The sequence below is a fragment of the Sus scrofa genome, chromosome 4 (genome assembly GCF_000003025.6).
Source record: "Sus scrofa isolate TJ Tabasco breed Duroc chromosome 4, Sscrofa11.1, whole genome shotgun sequence".
NCBI classification, from domain to species: domain Eukaryota; kingdom Metazoa; phylum Chordata; class Mammalia; order Artiodactyla; family Suidae; genus Sus; species Sus scrofa.
In genome coordinates this window covers 123989158-124003992 of record NC_010446.5, presented here as the reverse complement: position 1 = coordinate 124003992, position 14835 = coordinate 123989158, and the positions used below count along the sequence as shown (strand labels likewise).

At 37.6% G+C, this 14835-nt stretch overlaps 1 protein-coding gene across 15 annotated transcripts in view; it reads left to right on the top strand.

Annotated features, from left to right (window-relative positions):
• CCDC18 (coiled-coil domain containing 18) overlaps positions 1-14835 on the top strand; it is a 172711-nt gene that overhangs the window by 6299 nt on the left and 151577 nt on the right. For 13 of the 15 annotated variants that reach the window (XM_021090190.1, XM_021090199.1, XM_021090200.1 and 10 more), the window contains 4 exons: positions 514-675; positions 5491-5597; positions 7517-7645; positions 14257-14353. In XM_021090190.1, coding sequence (XP_020945849.1) covers positions 514-675; positions 5491-5597; positions 7517-7645; positions 14257-14353 — 495 coding nt within the window. Of the gene's footprint in view, positions 1-513; positions 676-5486; positions 5598-7516; positions 7646-14256; positions 14354-14835 lie in introns of those variants that run through there. The other 2 variants (XM_021090201.1, XM_021090202.1) reach the window with 2 other exon arrangements.

The following is a 14835-nucleotide window of genomic DNA, read 5'->3' as shown; positions in this document are numbered from 1 at the left end:
CTTTTGAATTGTGTAAATATATTACTTATTCAAAAATAAAAAATCATGTTTTGAAAACTTCAGCTCTCATGAAAGTTAAGGTACTTTATATATATTCAATGAGTATGATAGAAATACATGTACAGTTAAAGGATAATTTATCCATTTTGTTGGTGGTGGACATTTGAGTTCTTACCATTTTTGTCTCTTTAATCTTCAGGTGCAAAAGTTTCTATCAGATATATACACAGGACTAAGATTGTTGAGTCTTAGCATGTTCAACTTTACTGGATAATACAAAGAACTTTCCCAAAGTGTACCACTGTTTTCCAGGCTGTACTGATTTTTGTACATGTTCACCAGCGGTGGAGGAGAAAGTGCTTATTGTCTCACATATCCTTAGCAACACTGACTAAATATCTTAACTCATTTTTCTGAGCTACCTAGTTTATTGATAATCGTTCATTATTTCCATTAATTACAGGTAATGGTTAATGAAGAAATCCAAAATATATTGTTCTTTTCATTTTTCAGATGCCTTTTTCATCTTCTACACCTGTGGATCAGGAGATCAAAAGTCTTCGTGAGAAACTTAATAAACTTAGGCAACAGAATGCTTGTTTGGTCTCACAGAATCATTCTTTAATGACTAAAATAGAATCTGTCCACTTCGAATTAACGCAGTCAAGAGCAAAAGTATGTTTATTGAAGTGGTGACTATGCCAACAGAAAGTAATTGTAATCATTTTAAGATTTATAATTGGGAAAATAGTCCTTGTATTGCCTTTTTTTTTTTTGTCTTTTTTAGGGCTGCACTGTGGCATATTGAGGTTCCCAGGCTAGGGGTCCAATTGGAGCTGTAGCCTCCAGCCTATGCCACAGCCACAGCCACAGCCACCTGGGATCGAGCCGCATCTTCGACCTATGCCATAGCTCACAAAAACACTGGATCCTTAAGCCACTGAGCGAAGCCAGGGATTGAACCTGCATCCCCATGGATGCTAGTCGGGTGTTAACTGCTGAGGCACAACAGGAACTTCTTTCCTTGTATTGTCTTAATGTGATAATTTTTTGTGTGATAATTTAATATCAACATGTAGAGTCAAATTTATGTGAATTTAATATCTGAAAATTATTTAGGGAAACTTGTATAGCCTTTGGATAGGTCAGAGGTTCTTAAAAATCTTAAGATTACCAATTTGCATGGTTTTATTTCTTTTACAAAGGAAATATATAGTTTATTTATCTTCATCTTTAAAATACTATATTCTCATTGTTGAAAACTTTAGAAATAGAAGAAAGGAAAAGGAGAAAGAGTTTTTACCATCTAGTAAGAAACCTTTTGAATCAAGAATGTTTGCATAGTTTTCTTTGTTCCTGTATTTATACTTCTTACTTGTCTAAGCATTTTTTGATGCATTTACTTAGCTTTTCCAACCATCATTTTTTATGGTAGCGTTACTATACTATAATTTAATTAATAACTCCTCTGTTTAAATGGTTTCCTATATTTTGCTCTTATGATTGGTATCATACCAAAAAAATTTAGAAGAAACTGAAATGACCAATAATAGAGGCATGGCAAAGTAAATTATGATATAGCCATGTAATGGATTGCTACCAAGTTTTACTTTTTTAAGGTAAATATATTAGTACTAAAACGCAAAGTTATTTGACTTTATGGAACATTATGAGGTTTAAATGGTATGATACATTGAGAGGCTCTTAGAACCGTGTCTGCATAGTCAGCACTCGAAATTTACTTAATTAGTGGCAGAAAAATATTATAGACACACAATAATCTGTTTTGTTTTTTACAAAAAGCGCACATGTCTATAAATTTATGTGTTTGTGTATATAGTTATATACATACGACATATGTAAAGACAAAAAGACTATGCTCCACAATGTTTGTTGATAACTTCGGGAAGGATTAGAAGGTTGTAGTGAGGCTTTCACTGTTTTCTTTTATGGATATACTGTTTTAAGTAGTAGATTTATGGGAGGTCTTTATTTTTCTTTTGTATTTTTCCAACGAAAAGAAGTACTGTTGAGCCTAAGGAGAAAAAAATGCTGCACTGAACATAAACATTTTTGGTGTTTAAGATTACTAAGATAGATTACTAAAATAGAGTAAGATTACTAAGATAGATTTCCAGAATGATCAAATCACAGGGAAAGAATTTTCATGCATTTACTGCACTCTGTCTATAGTCAATGTTCTACTGATTTTTTAAAACATTTCCACATTTTTAATTTAAAAAATTGTTTATTTGTTTATTTATTCTTTGTCTTTTCAGGGCCGCACCTGCGGCATGTGGAGGTTCCCAGGCTATGGGTCAAATTAGAGATGTGGCTGCCGGCCTATACCGCAGCCACAGCAACTTGGGATCCAAGCTCTGCCTTCGACCTACACCACAGCTCATGGTGACGCTGGATCCTTAGCCCACTCAGTGAGGCCAGGGATCAAACCTGTATCTTCATGGATTCTGGTCAGAGTCTTTCCCACTGAGCCATGACGGGCACTCCTGTTTATTTATTTTGTCTTTTTAGGGCTGTGCTTGTGGCATATGGAGGTTCCCAGGCTAGGGGTCGAATCAGAGCTACAGCTGCCAGCCTACACCGCAGCCACAGCAACGCCAAATCCAAACTGTGTCTGCAACCTACACCGCAGTTCACGGCAATGCTGGATCCTTAACCCACTGAGCAAGGCCAGGGATCAAACCTGTGTCCTCATGGATAATAGATTCATTTCCGATGAGCCACGACAGAAACTCTGACATTTCTACATTTTTTAATTTCTTTGAGGGAAAAATCTTTTGGTTTTTTAAATTTCTCGTGAGGTTTACCTTTTCAGTGTATTTATTTGCTTTTAGGTTTTGTTTGTTTACCTTTTCTGTTTATTAATAATTGCATTTTAATGTTTTACACAACTATAGAATCTTTTTAAAGTCATAGAGGCTTAATTATATGTCAAATATTTAAAGAGTTTTTCTAATAACTTTTGAACTACTGGCATTTTGTTCCTTGTTTTGAGCGGGAAGTGGTTATTTATTCTAGGCAGTAAGACAGATATTTTTATTTTACTTCCTATCCCAGCATTTTCTAAATTGTCTAATGAAATATTTTTTAGGGAGGCTGCCTTTTTCAGGGCAAGTCTCAGCTTTTTTTTTTTTTTTTTTTTTTTGGCTTTTTCTAGGGCTGCTCCTGTGGTACATGGATGTTCTCAGGCTAGGGGTCTAATCGGAGCTGTAGCCGCTGGCCTACACCACAGCCACAGCAACACCAGATCTGAGCCGCATCTGCAACCTACACCACAGCTCACGGCAATGCCGGATCCCTAACCCACTGAGCAAGGGCAGGGATCGAACCCACAACCTCATGATTCCTAGTCAGATTCGTTAACCACTGCGCCACGCTGGGAACTCCCGGTCTCAGCTTTGATGTCGAATATATGTCGTTGGAAATCTTTTGTTGAAATTCCCCATTGTATTGATCAGTGTATTTATAATTTACCTTTTGGCAGTCTTTGTATAGTTCTAAGCTTATTGGCCTCCCAGCCTGCTGTCTAGCTGCCCACCTGCAAGTCCTCTTTCATGTTCTTCTAGGTTGGATCTACCGTTTCCTGGGCCCCAGGTCTTTCTCAGTTTACTCTTCAGTTGGAGCATATTTCCCAGTAGCTTCCTTGTCCGTCTGAAATGTCTGATTTCTCCCCTACACTTGATTAAAATCATTCTGGGTTGGAAATTATTTTACCTCAGAATTTCTAGGACATTACTTTCTTGTTTTCTATCCTTCAGTGCTTCTCTGAAAATCTGATACCATTGTGAATTACCTTTCTTGGCATGTGTTTTTTTTAAAATAATTTTTCTATTATGGTAGTTTTTAAAATCTTGCTTCTTTCCTTGGTGTTTTTTTTTAACTTTTTTGTCACATCCACAGCATGTGGAAGTTCCCAGGCTAGGGATTGAGCCTGTGCCACAGCAGTGACAATGCCAAATCCTTAACCCAATGAGCCACCAGGGAACTCCGCATCCTTGGTATTTTAAAATTTTACAGTGATGTGTCTTTGAATAAACCTTTGTTATTCATTGTGCTGGGTACATGAAGATCCTGTCAGGCTGAAATCTTGTGTTCTTTGTTCCCTGAAATTTTTCTTATGTAATCTTTGATAATTTTCTTCTGTTTTCTTTCCTGGATTTGTCCTCCAACTCTTTCAAGCTTTTTTTTCTGCTGTTTTCTATCTTTTTGTCTTTCTGTGTACTTTTTAGGAGATTTCCTCAACATTGTCATCCTGTTGAATTTGCCTGAGCTTTTTCATGTTCTTTGATTGTTTTGTGTTTAATAGTATCCTGATGCAGTATCTCCTCATAGCTCTCTGAAGATTTAATGATTTGTGTGTGTGTGTTTGCCTTGCTGCTGCCATTGCTTTTTTCTTTTGGCCTCTGACTTTTGTGTTAGAAGCTTTCAGACATTTGTGTTTGGGCTATTTGTATTTAAGGGAGGCATTTAAATGCTTTTGGAAGCTCTCTGTGCAAAGGTAAAGTTTATTGTCCAGCGGGCTTCATCTGTTGTTCTCTTGTAGGGAGACGTCCCCTCCCCCAATCCAGTATCCATATATGAGGCCTTTTCCTTTGGAGCTCTTGAATTTCTCCAGCAAAGAATCCATATTTATTTATAACTCTACCTTATCCTTGCTCAATTTCCACATAATGTCTGAGAGGCCCAAACCTTTCCTGTTCAGTTTCTCCAGAGAATAACTTTTTATCTCTTCCTGGTAAGCCCATCACATAACTTGGTGTTTTCAGAATGGGAAGAAGAGGGTCTTATCAGCCTGGTCCTCATCCCTGCCCTGTACTATACCGCTTCCTTTTTGGGTGGGTAATTCTCTTAGTGGTATTCTCTTCCAGACACAATGTAGTTTGTGGATGCCCTCCTACACTGTCTTCAGCATTATAGGAGTACTGTTTTTCTGTATTTTCTAGACTTTCTCTAATAAGCATGTATGTAAAATTAGGTTTTAAATCATAAGAAGATTCAATAAGAATTTTATATAATTTTAAATGATTTGGTCTTTCATATTTAAATTTTTTTTTTTGTTTTTTGTTTTTTGTTTTTTTGCCTTTTCTAGGGCTGCTCCCGTGGCATATGGAGGTTCCCAGGCTAGGGGTCTAATCGGAGCTGTAGCCACCAGCCTACGCCAGAGCCACAGCAACATGAGATCTGAGCCACATCTGCACTCTACACCACAGCTCACGGCAATGCCGGATCCTTAACCCACTGAGCAAGGCCAGGGATCAAACCCACAACCTCATGGTTCCTAGTCAGATTCTTTAACCACTGCGCCACAACAGGAACTCCATGATATTTTTAATTTATGTGAAATTTATCTTTTTAGATGGTATCAGTAGAGATTCTGTTTTTTCCTATCAGATAGTAAAAGAAATTTATGACCAAATAGATTAATTTATTTTGTGAAGAAAGTGCTCTAAAAGTTGTTTTTTGTTTTAGGTTTCTATGCTTGAATCTGCTCAACAACAGGCAGCCAATGTACCAATCTTAGAAGAACAGATTATAAATTTGGAAGCAGAAGTTTCAGCCCAAGATAAAGTTTTGAGGTACATAGACTTTTTATAGCTTTAAAATTTTTTTTCTACTTTTACTTTTTGACGTATCTTACACAATTCTTTCCCTCACCCCAATAAATCTTTAGTGGTCTATAGACTGTCTTAGAGCTTGATCGTTAGGATTGTTTGGACTAAGTGGACTTATTTTCAGTCCATCCTAACACCTCTTGGCTGCAGGATACATAGGTAGAGGCTGAAAAAGACTAAATCTGGAGTTCCTGTTGTGGTGTAGCAGAAACAAATCCTACTAGTATTCATGAGGACATGAGTTCAATCCCTGGCATTGCTCAGTGGGTCGGGGATCTGGTGTTGCTGTGAGCTGCAGTGTGGTGTGGATTGCAGATCCTGCGCAAACCCCAGGTGGCTGTGGTGTAGGCCGGCAGCTGTAGCTCGGATTCCACCCTTAGCTGGAGAACTTCCATGTGCTGTGGGTGTGGCCCTAAAAAGAAAAGAGAAAAAGACTAAATCTAACCTGAGATGCTTAATTATATTTTTTTTGTTTGTTTGTTTGTTTGTTTTTGCTTTTTAGGGCCACACCCATACCCCACTCCCAGGTTAGGGGTTGAATTGAAGCTGCAGCTGCCAGACTACACCACAGCCACAGCAACGCCAGATCCAAGCCACACCTACAACCTCCACCACAGCTTGTGGCAAGGCTTGATCCTTAACCCACTGAGCAAGGCCAGGAATGGAACCCCCGTTATCATGGATGCTAGTTGGGTTCTTAACCTGCTGAGCCACAATGGAAATTTGGATATGTTTTTTTAATATGAACTAGTTCATTTGTTGCCCTGCATAGTAATATATTCTCAATACTTCAATGGGAGTTCACACACAAAAAAAAATACAAGGAATCAGGCACTTTATAATTTATCTTCCTCTTCTGCTTTGAATAAAATGAGAGATATATGTGTAGTAAATAGCCACATTATTCCATTTTAGTGATTCTCAAAGAGTAGGTCTGGAACCAGCAGTATGAGCATCATCTGGGAACTGGATAGAAATTGCAGATCTCACTTCCTGTCTCAGACTTAGTGAATTGCAGACTGTAGGAGGAAGGACCCAGCATCTGTGTTTTAGCAAGTCCTCCAGACGATTCTGATGCACACTGAAGTCTTTTGTGACTGTCACAATTTTATGATTTCCATTGTATTACGTATGTTAAGTTTATTCCTAGGTATTTTTATTTTTAGTTGTGAATTTGTTCTGTTCGTTGATATTATATAATACTTTGTATAATACTTTAATTATTTCGTAATTGGACTATTTGTCATACCTTTCATTAATTCTAATAGTTTTAATATTTTCCCAGTAGCTAATAATACTATTAGCAAAAAAAAGAAAATTCTGGGAGTTCCTGCTATGGCACAGTGGGTTGAGATCTGTTGTCTCTGTGGTGATGCTGGTTCTATCCCTGGCCCTGCACAGTGGGTTTAAGGATCCAGCCTACAGCATAGGTTGCAGCTGTGGCTCAGATTCAGTCCCTGGCCCTAGAACTTCCTTATGCCATGGGAGTGCCCGTAAAAAAAAGAAAAGTATGTTTTTCTTCTCCAAAATTTTATGCTTTTTCATTTTTTCTTTTTGCAACTATCTGAAAAATCATGGATATAGTGGTGATAATAGCCATCCTTATCTAGTTTCTGAAACATATGGTATGCTTCTAGTATCTGACCATTAAGTAGGATATAAGCTTTTATATCAGAAAACAGTTCAACTTTAATAAAAGTATTCTTTTATTCTTTATAAAAACTCATAGTTGGCAAGTAATGACTATATCTTTTCAGTGTCTTGCTAAATATTTGTTTCTCTTAACTCAATGATTTAAACCAATGGAATTCCTGATATAGAACTATTTGTGCATACCTGGCGTAATCTCTTCAACAACCTTTAAAAATATCTTTATTTTATAGAGAGGCAGAAGATAAATTAGAGCAGAGTCAGAAAATGGTGATTGAAAAGGAACAGTGTTTGCAGAAGTCCCAAGAGGAATGTATAAGGTTGAAGGTTGACTTACTTGAACAAAGTAAACAAGGAAAGAGGTATGTGTTTCTAAAGCAAATAATTGTTTTTGTAGGGGAAAATTTTTACTTAAAATTCTACCTAATTTTTAAAATGGAAAAATTTTGGAAATGTAGCAATAGAAAATTTAATATTCTTTTTTGTCCATTAATATAAAATTTTTTTTCTATTAAAATTTTCGCATGTGGACTTTATGTTATTGGCATTTTGAATTGTGATTAATCCTTTAAAGCCTAATAATGATTATCAATGTAATGATATTATTTCTGAAATTAAATACAGTTCATGAGAAAGCATGGCAGAGACTTCCTTTAGGAGTATATAATACAATATCTATTTGTACAAGCCGTGTCTTAAGATAAAGTTTTGTAGGTAGCTTTTGGACCATATAATCATTATCTTTGAATGTCAACTAACTTTTAAACTAGTAAGGATTAAAAATTTTGTATTCTAATGAGATTTTTACAGTAATGTAATTTTAGCGGCTTTTACACAGGGTAAAAATAATCTGTATTTTTATCTTGACAAAAATACATTTTAAAAATTTATAGTGTGCCATAAATAATGTTTTGAAGAAAGTATATTTTGAAAGGTTGTCATAAATAGATTAAATATTTGTTTGCATGTTTATTTAAACTTCTAAAAACTGTTCAAAATCCATCTGTTATTTTTCATAAAAATGGGTTTGGAAAAACATTTTTCCTGCAGTGTTTTGTTAGTCTGGGGGACAATATATATATTTGGTAGGCAGTCCCTTAGTGGAAATGTTTAGGTTTTGGAGTCAGCTTTTACCTCGCACTGACTTTGTTACCTCAGGGAAACTATTTAACCTTCTTGAACCTCAGCTTGTTTATGTATTAGGTCAAGATGATATTGTCTTGATGTGAGGATTAAATGAAAATGAAAAAAGAAAGGTAAAGTGCTTTGTAAATACTAAACACTGACAATTGTAGCTTTTGTAATTGTTAACTCTGTGGCTAACTATTCTGAAACTCATGGAGTTCCCACTGTGGCACAGTGGGTTAAGGATCCAGCTTGTCTCTGTGGCGTTGCCTGTTCAATCCCTAGCTCCACACAGTGGGTTAGGGATCTAGTATTGCCACAGCTGTTGCATAGGTTGCAGATACACCTTGGATTTGATCCCTGGCCTGGGAACTTTCCTCTGCTGCCGGTGTGGCCAAAAATGAAAAAAAAGGAGTTCCCGTCTTGGCACAGCAGAAATGAATCCGACTAGGAACCATGAGATTTCGGGTTGGATCCCTGGCCTCGCTCAGTGGATTGAGGATCTGTGAGTGCCGTGAGCTGCAGTGTAGGTCACAGTCGAGGCTCAGATCTGGCATTGTTGTGGCTGTGGTGTAGGCCGGTGGCTATAGCTCCCATTAGACTCCTAGCCTGGGAACCTCCATATGCCGAGGGTATGGCCCTAAAAAGACCAAAAAAAAGGAGTTCGAAAACGAAAAAAAAATTCTGAAATTCAGGCTTTATTTATTTAGATGAGCTTTTTGTACCTATATTTTTTAAAATAACAAGATAGTAATACATGAAGATCAGCCTTATAGCTAAGAAGTTGTTCAAAGAAAGCGATAAGTTCTCTTCAGAACTTAGATAAGAGATAATTTTTTGGGTAGAGTATTGACTTTGCTTTCACAAGGTAAACAAGCAGGAATGGACACATTCCAGACAGTATATGCAAAAGCATAGAAGTACATTATTGCTGAAGACCTCTAGGAGTTTCGTATACTTGGAAATGGACACATGTAGAGGATATAAGGCAAAAAGGACAGGCTTGGTCCAGGGTGTAAATGGCTCGATGTTTCATGCCAAAGGGTTTGTAGTTTAACCTGGAGAATATAAATATGGAATTGAGATTTTTAAGTAAAGATGTGATGTGAAGACTTGGAGTTTTGTGCTGAACTAGAATGAAGATTGACATTCTGAAACTGAAAGATCAAAACCTTTGCAAAGGAGTTCCTTGGAGGGATAGAGCCAGAAAGCATAAATATTACTGGAAAAGACTGTTAAATTTTAAGTCCATGAAAATAAAAATCTTCTGTCTATAAAACACATCAATTAAGTGAAAAAGACAAGTCTAAAGCTTGGGGAATTATTTCCAAATAGTGTAATTCACAAAGATTAGTAATCAGAATTTGTAAAGAACTCTCACAAATTGCTTAAAATAGGTGGGGAAGGGAATCCAGCAATAAGAGACAAAGAATCTGAAGACATAAAGGACGGGAGACTCAAATGGCCAATGACACACGAAAGTTGCTTAACCTTACTGTGGCCAAAAATGTAAATTAAGGAGTTCCCTGATGGCCTTGTGGTTAAGGATCCAGCATTGTCACTGCTGTGGCTCTGGCTACTGCTGTGGCACGGGTTTCATCCCTGGCCCAGGAACTTCTGCATGCCCCAGGCAAGGCTAAAAAATGTAAATTCTCATTGTGGCTCATTGGATTAAGAACTTGACATAGAGTCCATGAGGATGTGGATTCGATCCCTGACCTTCCTCAGTGGATTAAGGATCTGGCATTGTCACAAGCTGCAGCATAGGTTGCAGATACGGCTCAGATCCAGTGGTGGTGTGGCTGTGGCTGTGGTTTAGGCCTGCAGCTGCAACTGTGATTGACTCCAGAGAACTTCCATATGCTGCAGGTGTGCCGGTAAACAAACAAACAAAAAAACAATTTGGGGTTATAAAGCTGCAATTATTTCACACTATCAGATTGGCAAAAGTTTTAAATTTGATAATTATAACCTACTGAGCCTTTATTTGTAAATACTTTTTCTAAGCACTTTAGGTGTGTAACTGATTTAATCCGCAATCATATGAGTTTGATAATGCGCTCATTTAATAGATGAAGAAACTGAATTAGAGAATAGTTAAGGTCACTCATTTAGAGAGTGGTGGAGGTAGAATTTGAACCCCAACACTGTGTTTTAGGCCCCACTGGATTAAACACCATGCCAGAGCTAGTAGAGCAAAGTGGTTAGGTAGAAAGATTTTGGAAACAGTTTACACTCACTGTCACTTGGGATATCTTGGGCAAGTTGCTTAACTTCTCAGTTCCTTATTTTTGGCACATATCTTTCTCAGAGATTGTCAGAAGGCTGAGATTAGGTTACTGTTTTATTATTCTATACTGCTTCTCTAAGTGTGGGTGAATGAATATGGTCTAACGAACTCTCATACACATTTCTGGTTGAGAGTAAATTGGTATAGCTGCGGAACAAAATTTTTTTTAATGATTTAATAAAACTGAAAGTGCACCTACATAATGCCTTCAACTTTGAAATACCTTTTGCTGGGGTTCTCTTGTGGTACAGCAGGTTAAGGCTCCAGTGTTGTCACTGCAATGGCTTAAGTCACTTTTATCACACTGGTTTAGTCTCTGGCCTGGGAACTTGTAGATGCCATGGGTGCAGCCAGAAAAAAAAGAGAGAAAGAAAGAAAGAGAAGAAATAACTGGTGTTCCTGTTGTGTTTCAGCATTTAATGAGTCTGACTAGTATCCATGAGGATGCAGGTTCAATCCTTGGCACCTCGCTCAGAGGGTTAAGGATCCGGCATTACGGTGAGCTCTGGTGTAGGTCTCGGCTCGGATCTGGTGTTGCTGTTGCTGTGGTATAGGCCAGCAGCTGCAGCTCCGATTTGACTACTAGCCTGGAAACCTCCATATGCCACAGGTGCGGCCCTAAAAAGACACAAAACAAAACAAAAAAAGAAAAATACCTTTTGGAAGCTTCTTTAGGGTAGATAGTTCCTAGTTATTCCGGGGTCGAGGATCAGATCCCAGCCGCAATTGCAACCTATGCCACAGTGGCAGTGCCTGATCCTTAACTAACTGTGCCTGGCCAGGAATTGAACCTACATCCCAGCACACCAGAGATGCTGCTGATCCTGTTGTGCCGCAGCGGGAACTCCCTTAGTTATTTATCTTAAAGAAGCTCTCATACATACTGCCAACAGACTGTGCAGAGGGATGTTCATTGTTACATTTGTATTAGCTGGAAGCAACCTCAGCAATGTATCAACTAAAAAAAAAAAAAAAAAAAAAAGGATGAATAAATTATACTATTTTAGAAGTTCCCATTATGGCTCAGCAGAAATAAGTCTGACTAGCATCCAAGAGGACGCAAGTTTGGTCTCTGGCCTTGCTCAGTGGGTTAAGGATTTGGCCTTGCTGGTGAGCTGTGGTGTGGGTCGCAGACACGGCTTGAATCTAGTGTTGCTGTGATCTATGGTGTAAGCCAGTGGCTGCAGCTCCGACTCGACCCCTAGCCTGGGAACTTCCATATGCCATGGGTGCAGCCCTAAATAGACCAAAAAAAAGTTATATTATTTTAATACAACAGAATAGTATATAGTAAGTTTTTTATTTTATTTTATTTTTTGTCTTTTTAATATTTCTTTGGGCCACTCCCTTGGCATATGGAGGTTCCCAGGCTAGGGGTTGAATTGGAGCTGTAGCCACCAGCCTATGCCAGAGCCACAGCAACGTGGGATCCGAGCCGCGTCTGCAACCTACACCACAGCTCACAGCAACGCCAGATCGTTAACCCACTGAGCAAGGGCAGGGACGGAACCTGCAACCTCATGGTTCCTAGTCGGATTCGTTAACCACTGCGCCACGACGGGAACTCCTATAGTAAGTTTTTTAAATGAACTATAGTCATATGGATGAGTATAGATCTTGAATGATAATGAGAAACAGCAATTTGTGGAAGAAGATATCTATCTATCTATCTATATGTATAGTGGTACCATTCATATAAAGTGTAAAAACATGGAAAATAGACTATGATATTTCATTGAATGTAAGATTCCACAGATTTTAAAGTACACAGTTATTTTAGTAATCATTATGGAAAAAAATCACCAGGAAGCTATGATAGGCCATCAGTCGTACAATATGTACCAGTTTTAGAGATCTTAAAAATGTGAAAACAGTGTGCCTCTTAGAATAGACAAACTCTGATGTACTCTTTGTGGATTTTTAGGTTAACATATGAATGTACAAAATGTATGGTAATATTAAAATAGACTAGGATTACCTCTGGAAGAAGTCAGGGGAACGGGATTACGAGGGGAACACACGGTGACCTCAACTCTGTAATGTCTGTAATGTGTTTTGTTTGCTTAAAATAAAAAAGGCTGCTTGAAATAAGAATCGCAAAGAGTTAAGATTCATAAATAGGGATATAATTATTCACTCTCTTCTGCATGACTGAAAAAGTCATGACCTTTCTAAAAGGTCATGATGAGGAAGAGTAGGTTAGTATAAAGTGGGTAAGTTTAACTTGGAAGGATGATGGAGGCAAGCACGTTATCTATGGAGGTTTTTTAAGTGAGAAATGCATGTATTCTTTGCTCTCTGATTCTAGCTATGCCAACTAAGGAATGGAATATATTCTTTTGTATTTTCAAATAAATTCCTTATTGTTGAAATTATTTTTTTATCCAAAACTTGGACCCATACAGACATCTGTTATATCCAGAGTTGCTGTCCAAACTTAAGAACCGTGTATATTCAGGAAGTAAGAAATATTTTCACTTGAATTTGTAAGCCGATGGAGAAGAGACTGAAAGTGCAGAAAGTAGAAGTTCCTGTAAGGGAGGGGCTGAGATCCAGATTATAGATGGAATTCACCTTGGATTAGAAAAGAGTAACTAACTTCGAAAGAATGTGATGAATATAGGTTTGAATATAGAAAAGTTTTTGGGTGTAGGTATGAAGTCGACGCAGTGTAGCCCAGTAGTCTCAGTTCAGTGTAAGAAGTATGAGGAAGGGAGGGATCAGCTGAGGGCTGAGACAGCACAGCTGGGCTTAAGACAGTGCTTGCTAGTGGTTGGACTTTGCTGTGTAGTTTTTATATCTTGTATCACTAAAAGTTACTGTCATTTGAAATACCTTTTTGAAAATTTACTTGGCCTTTGCAAAGATGACAGGATTCACTGAGTATTTCAATGTAGTATACGGTAGGCTGATTCTATAATACTTGATCTTTGAAGATTTCTCATACAACCTCAGGCTTCTTCCCTAATCTGTCTTTTCCAGACAGAGAAAAAATTGCCAACACATGATAATGTATGTATGTTTCAAAGTTTATAAGTATTTTATGTATTTTAAGTTTTCTTTCGCTCTCTTTTACTTTTTTTTTTTTTTTCCTTTTTGTCTTTTTTTAGGGCCACACCTGTGGCATATGGAGGTTCCTAGGCTAGGGATCAAATCAGAGCTATAGCCACTGGCCTACGCCACAGCCACAGCAATGCTAGATCTGAGCCATGTCTGCAACCTATACCACAACTCACAGCAATGCCGGATCCTTAACCAATGAGTGAGGCCAGGGATCGATCCCGCATCCTCATGGATACTGGTCAGGTTTCTTAACCATTGAACCATGACAGGAACTCCAAGTTTTATTTTTCGTATTGATATCATACAGTGAAGAAATTATTGTAGTCTAATCTTTGTTCTTCATTTTGCTGTTTAAGCCTTACACTCTTTTTTAGTACAGAGAAATCTGCTTCTCTTTAGTTATTCCTTAAAATTAAATATAGGTTACTTTGGAACTTAAATATACAAGTGCAGAGCATTCTTTACTTTTATTAGTCATCCTTTTTTAAATTTTAGAGCTGAAAGACAAAGGAATGAAGCACTATACAATGCTGAAGAGCTAAGTAAAGCTTTCCAACATTATAAGGAAAAAGTGGCTGAAAAACTGGAAAAGGTAAGAGGCAATTTTGCAAATTCAGTGTTTTGGGTTGTTCATGTTCTGAAAATAGGTAGACGTAAATAGAATATCTTTATGGTTAAAGCAGGGAGTAATTTTTATGATCTCATTCCTAATAAAATCATTGAAATAAAGAGTCATAATTATTGGTTAAGTATAACATTCACAATCTTCTTATAGTGAGCAGAAACTTTTTTTCTTTCTTTTTTTAGGGCCGCACCTGTGGCGTATGGAAGTTCCCAGGCTAGGGGTTGAATCAGAGCTACAACAAAGCCAGCTCCTTAACCCAATGAGCAAGGCCAGGGATTGAACTTGCATCCTCATGGATACTAGTCAGATTTGTTTCCACCTGTGCAACGGGAAGAAACTTTTTTATCCAAAGAAGGAAAAAAGTGGAAATCAGAGAAGCAGCAAAGTATAGAGAAAGATGGGATAAATGAGAAGTTTGGAGCTAGAAGTAAAAGCTGGCAGTTTGTTCC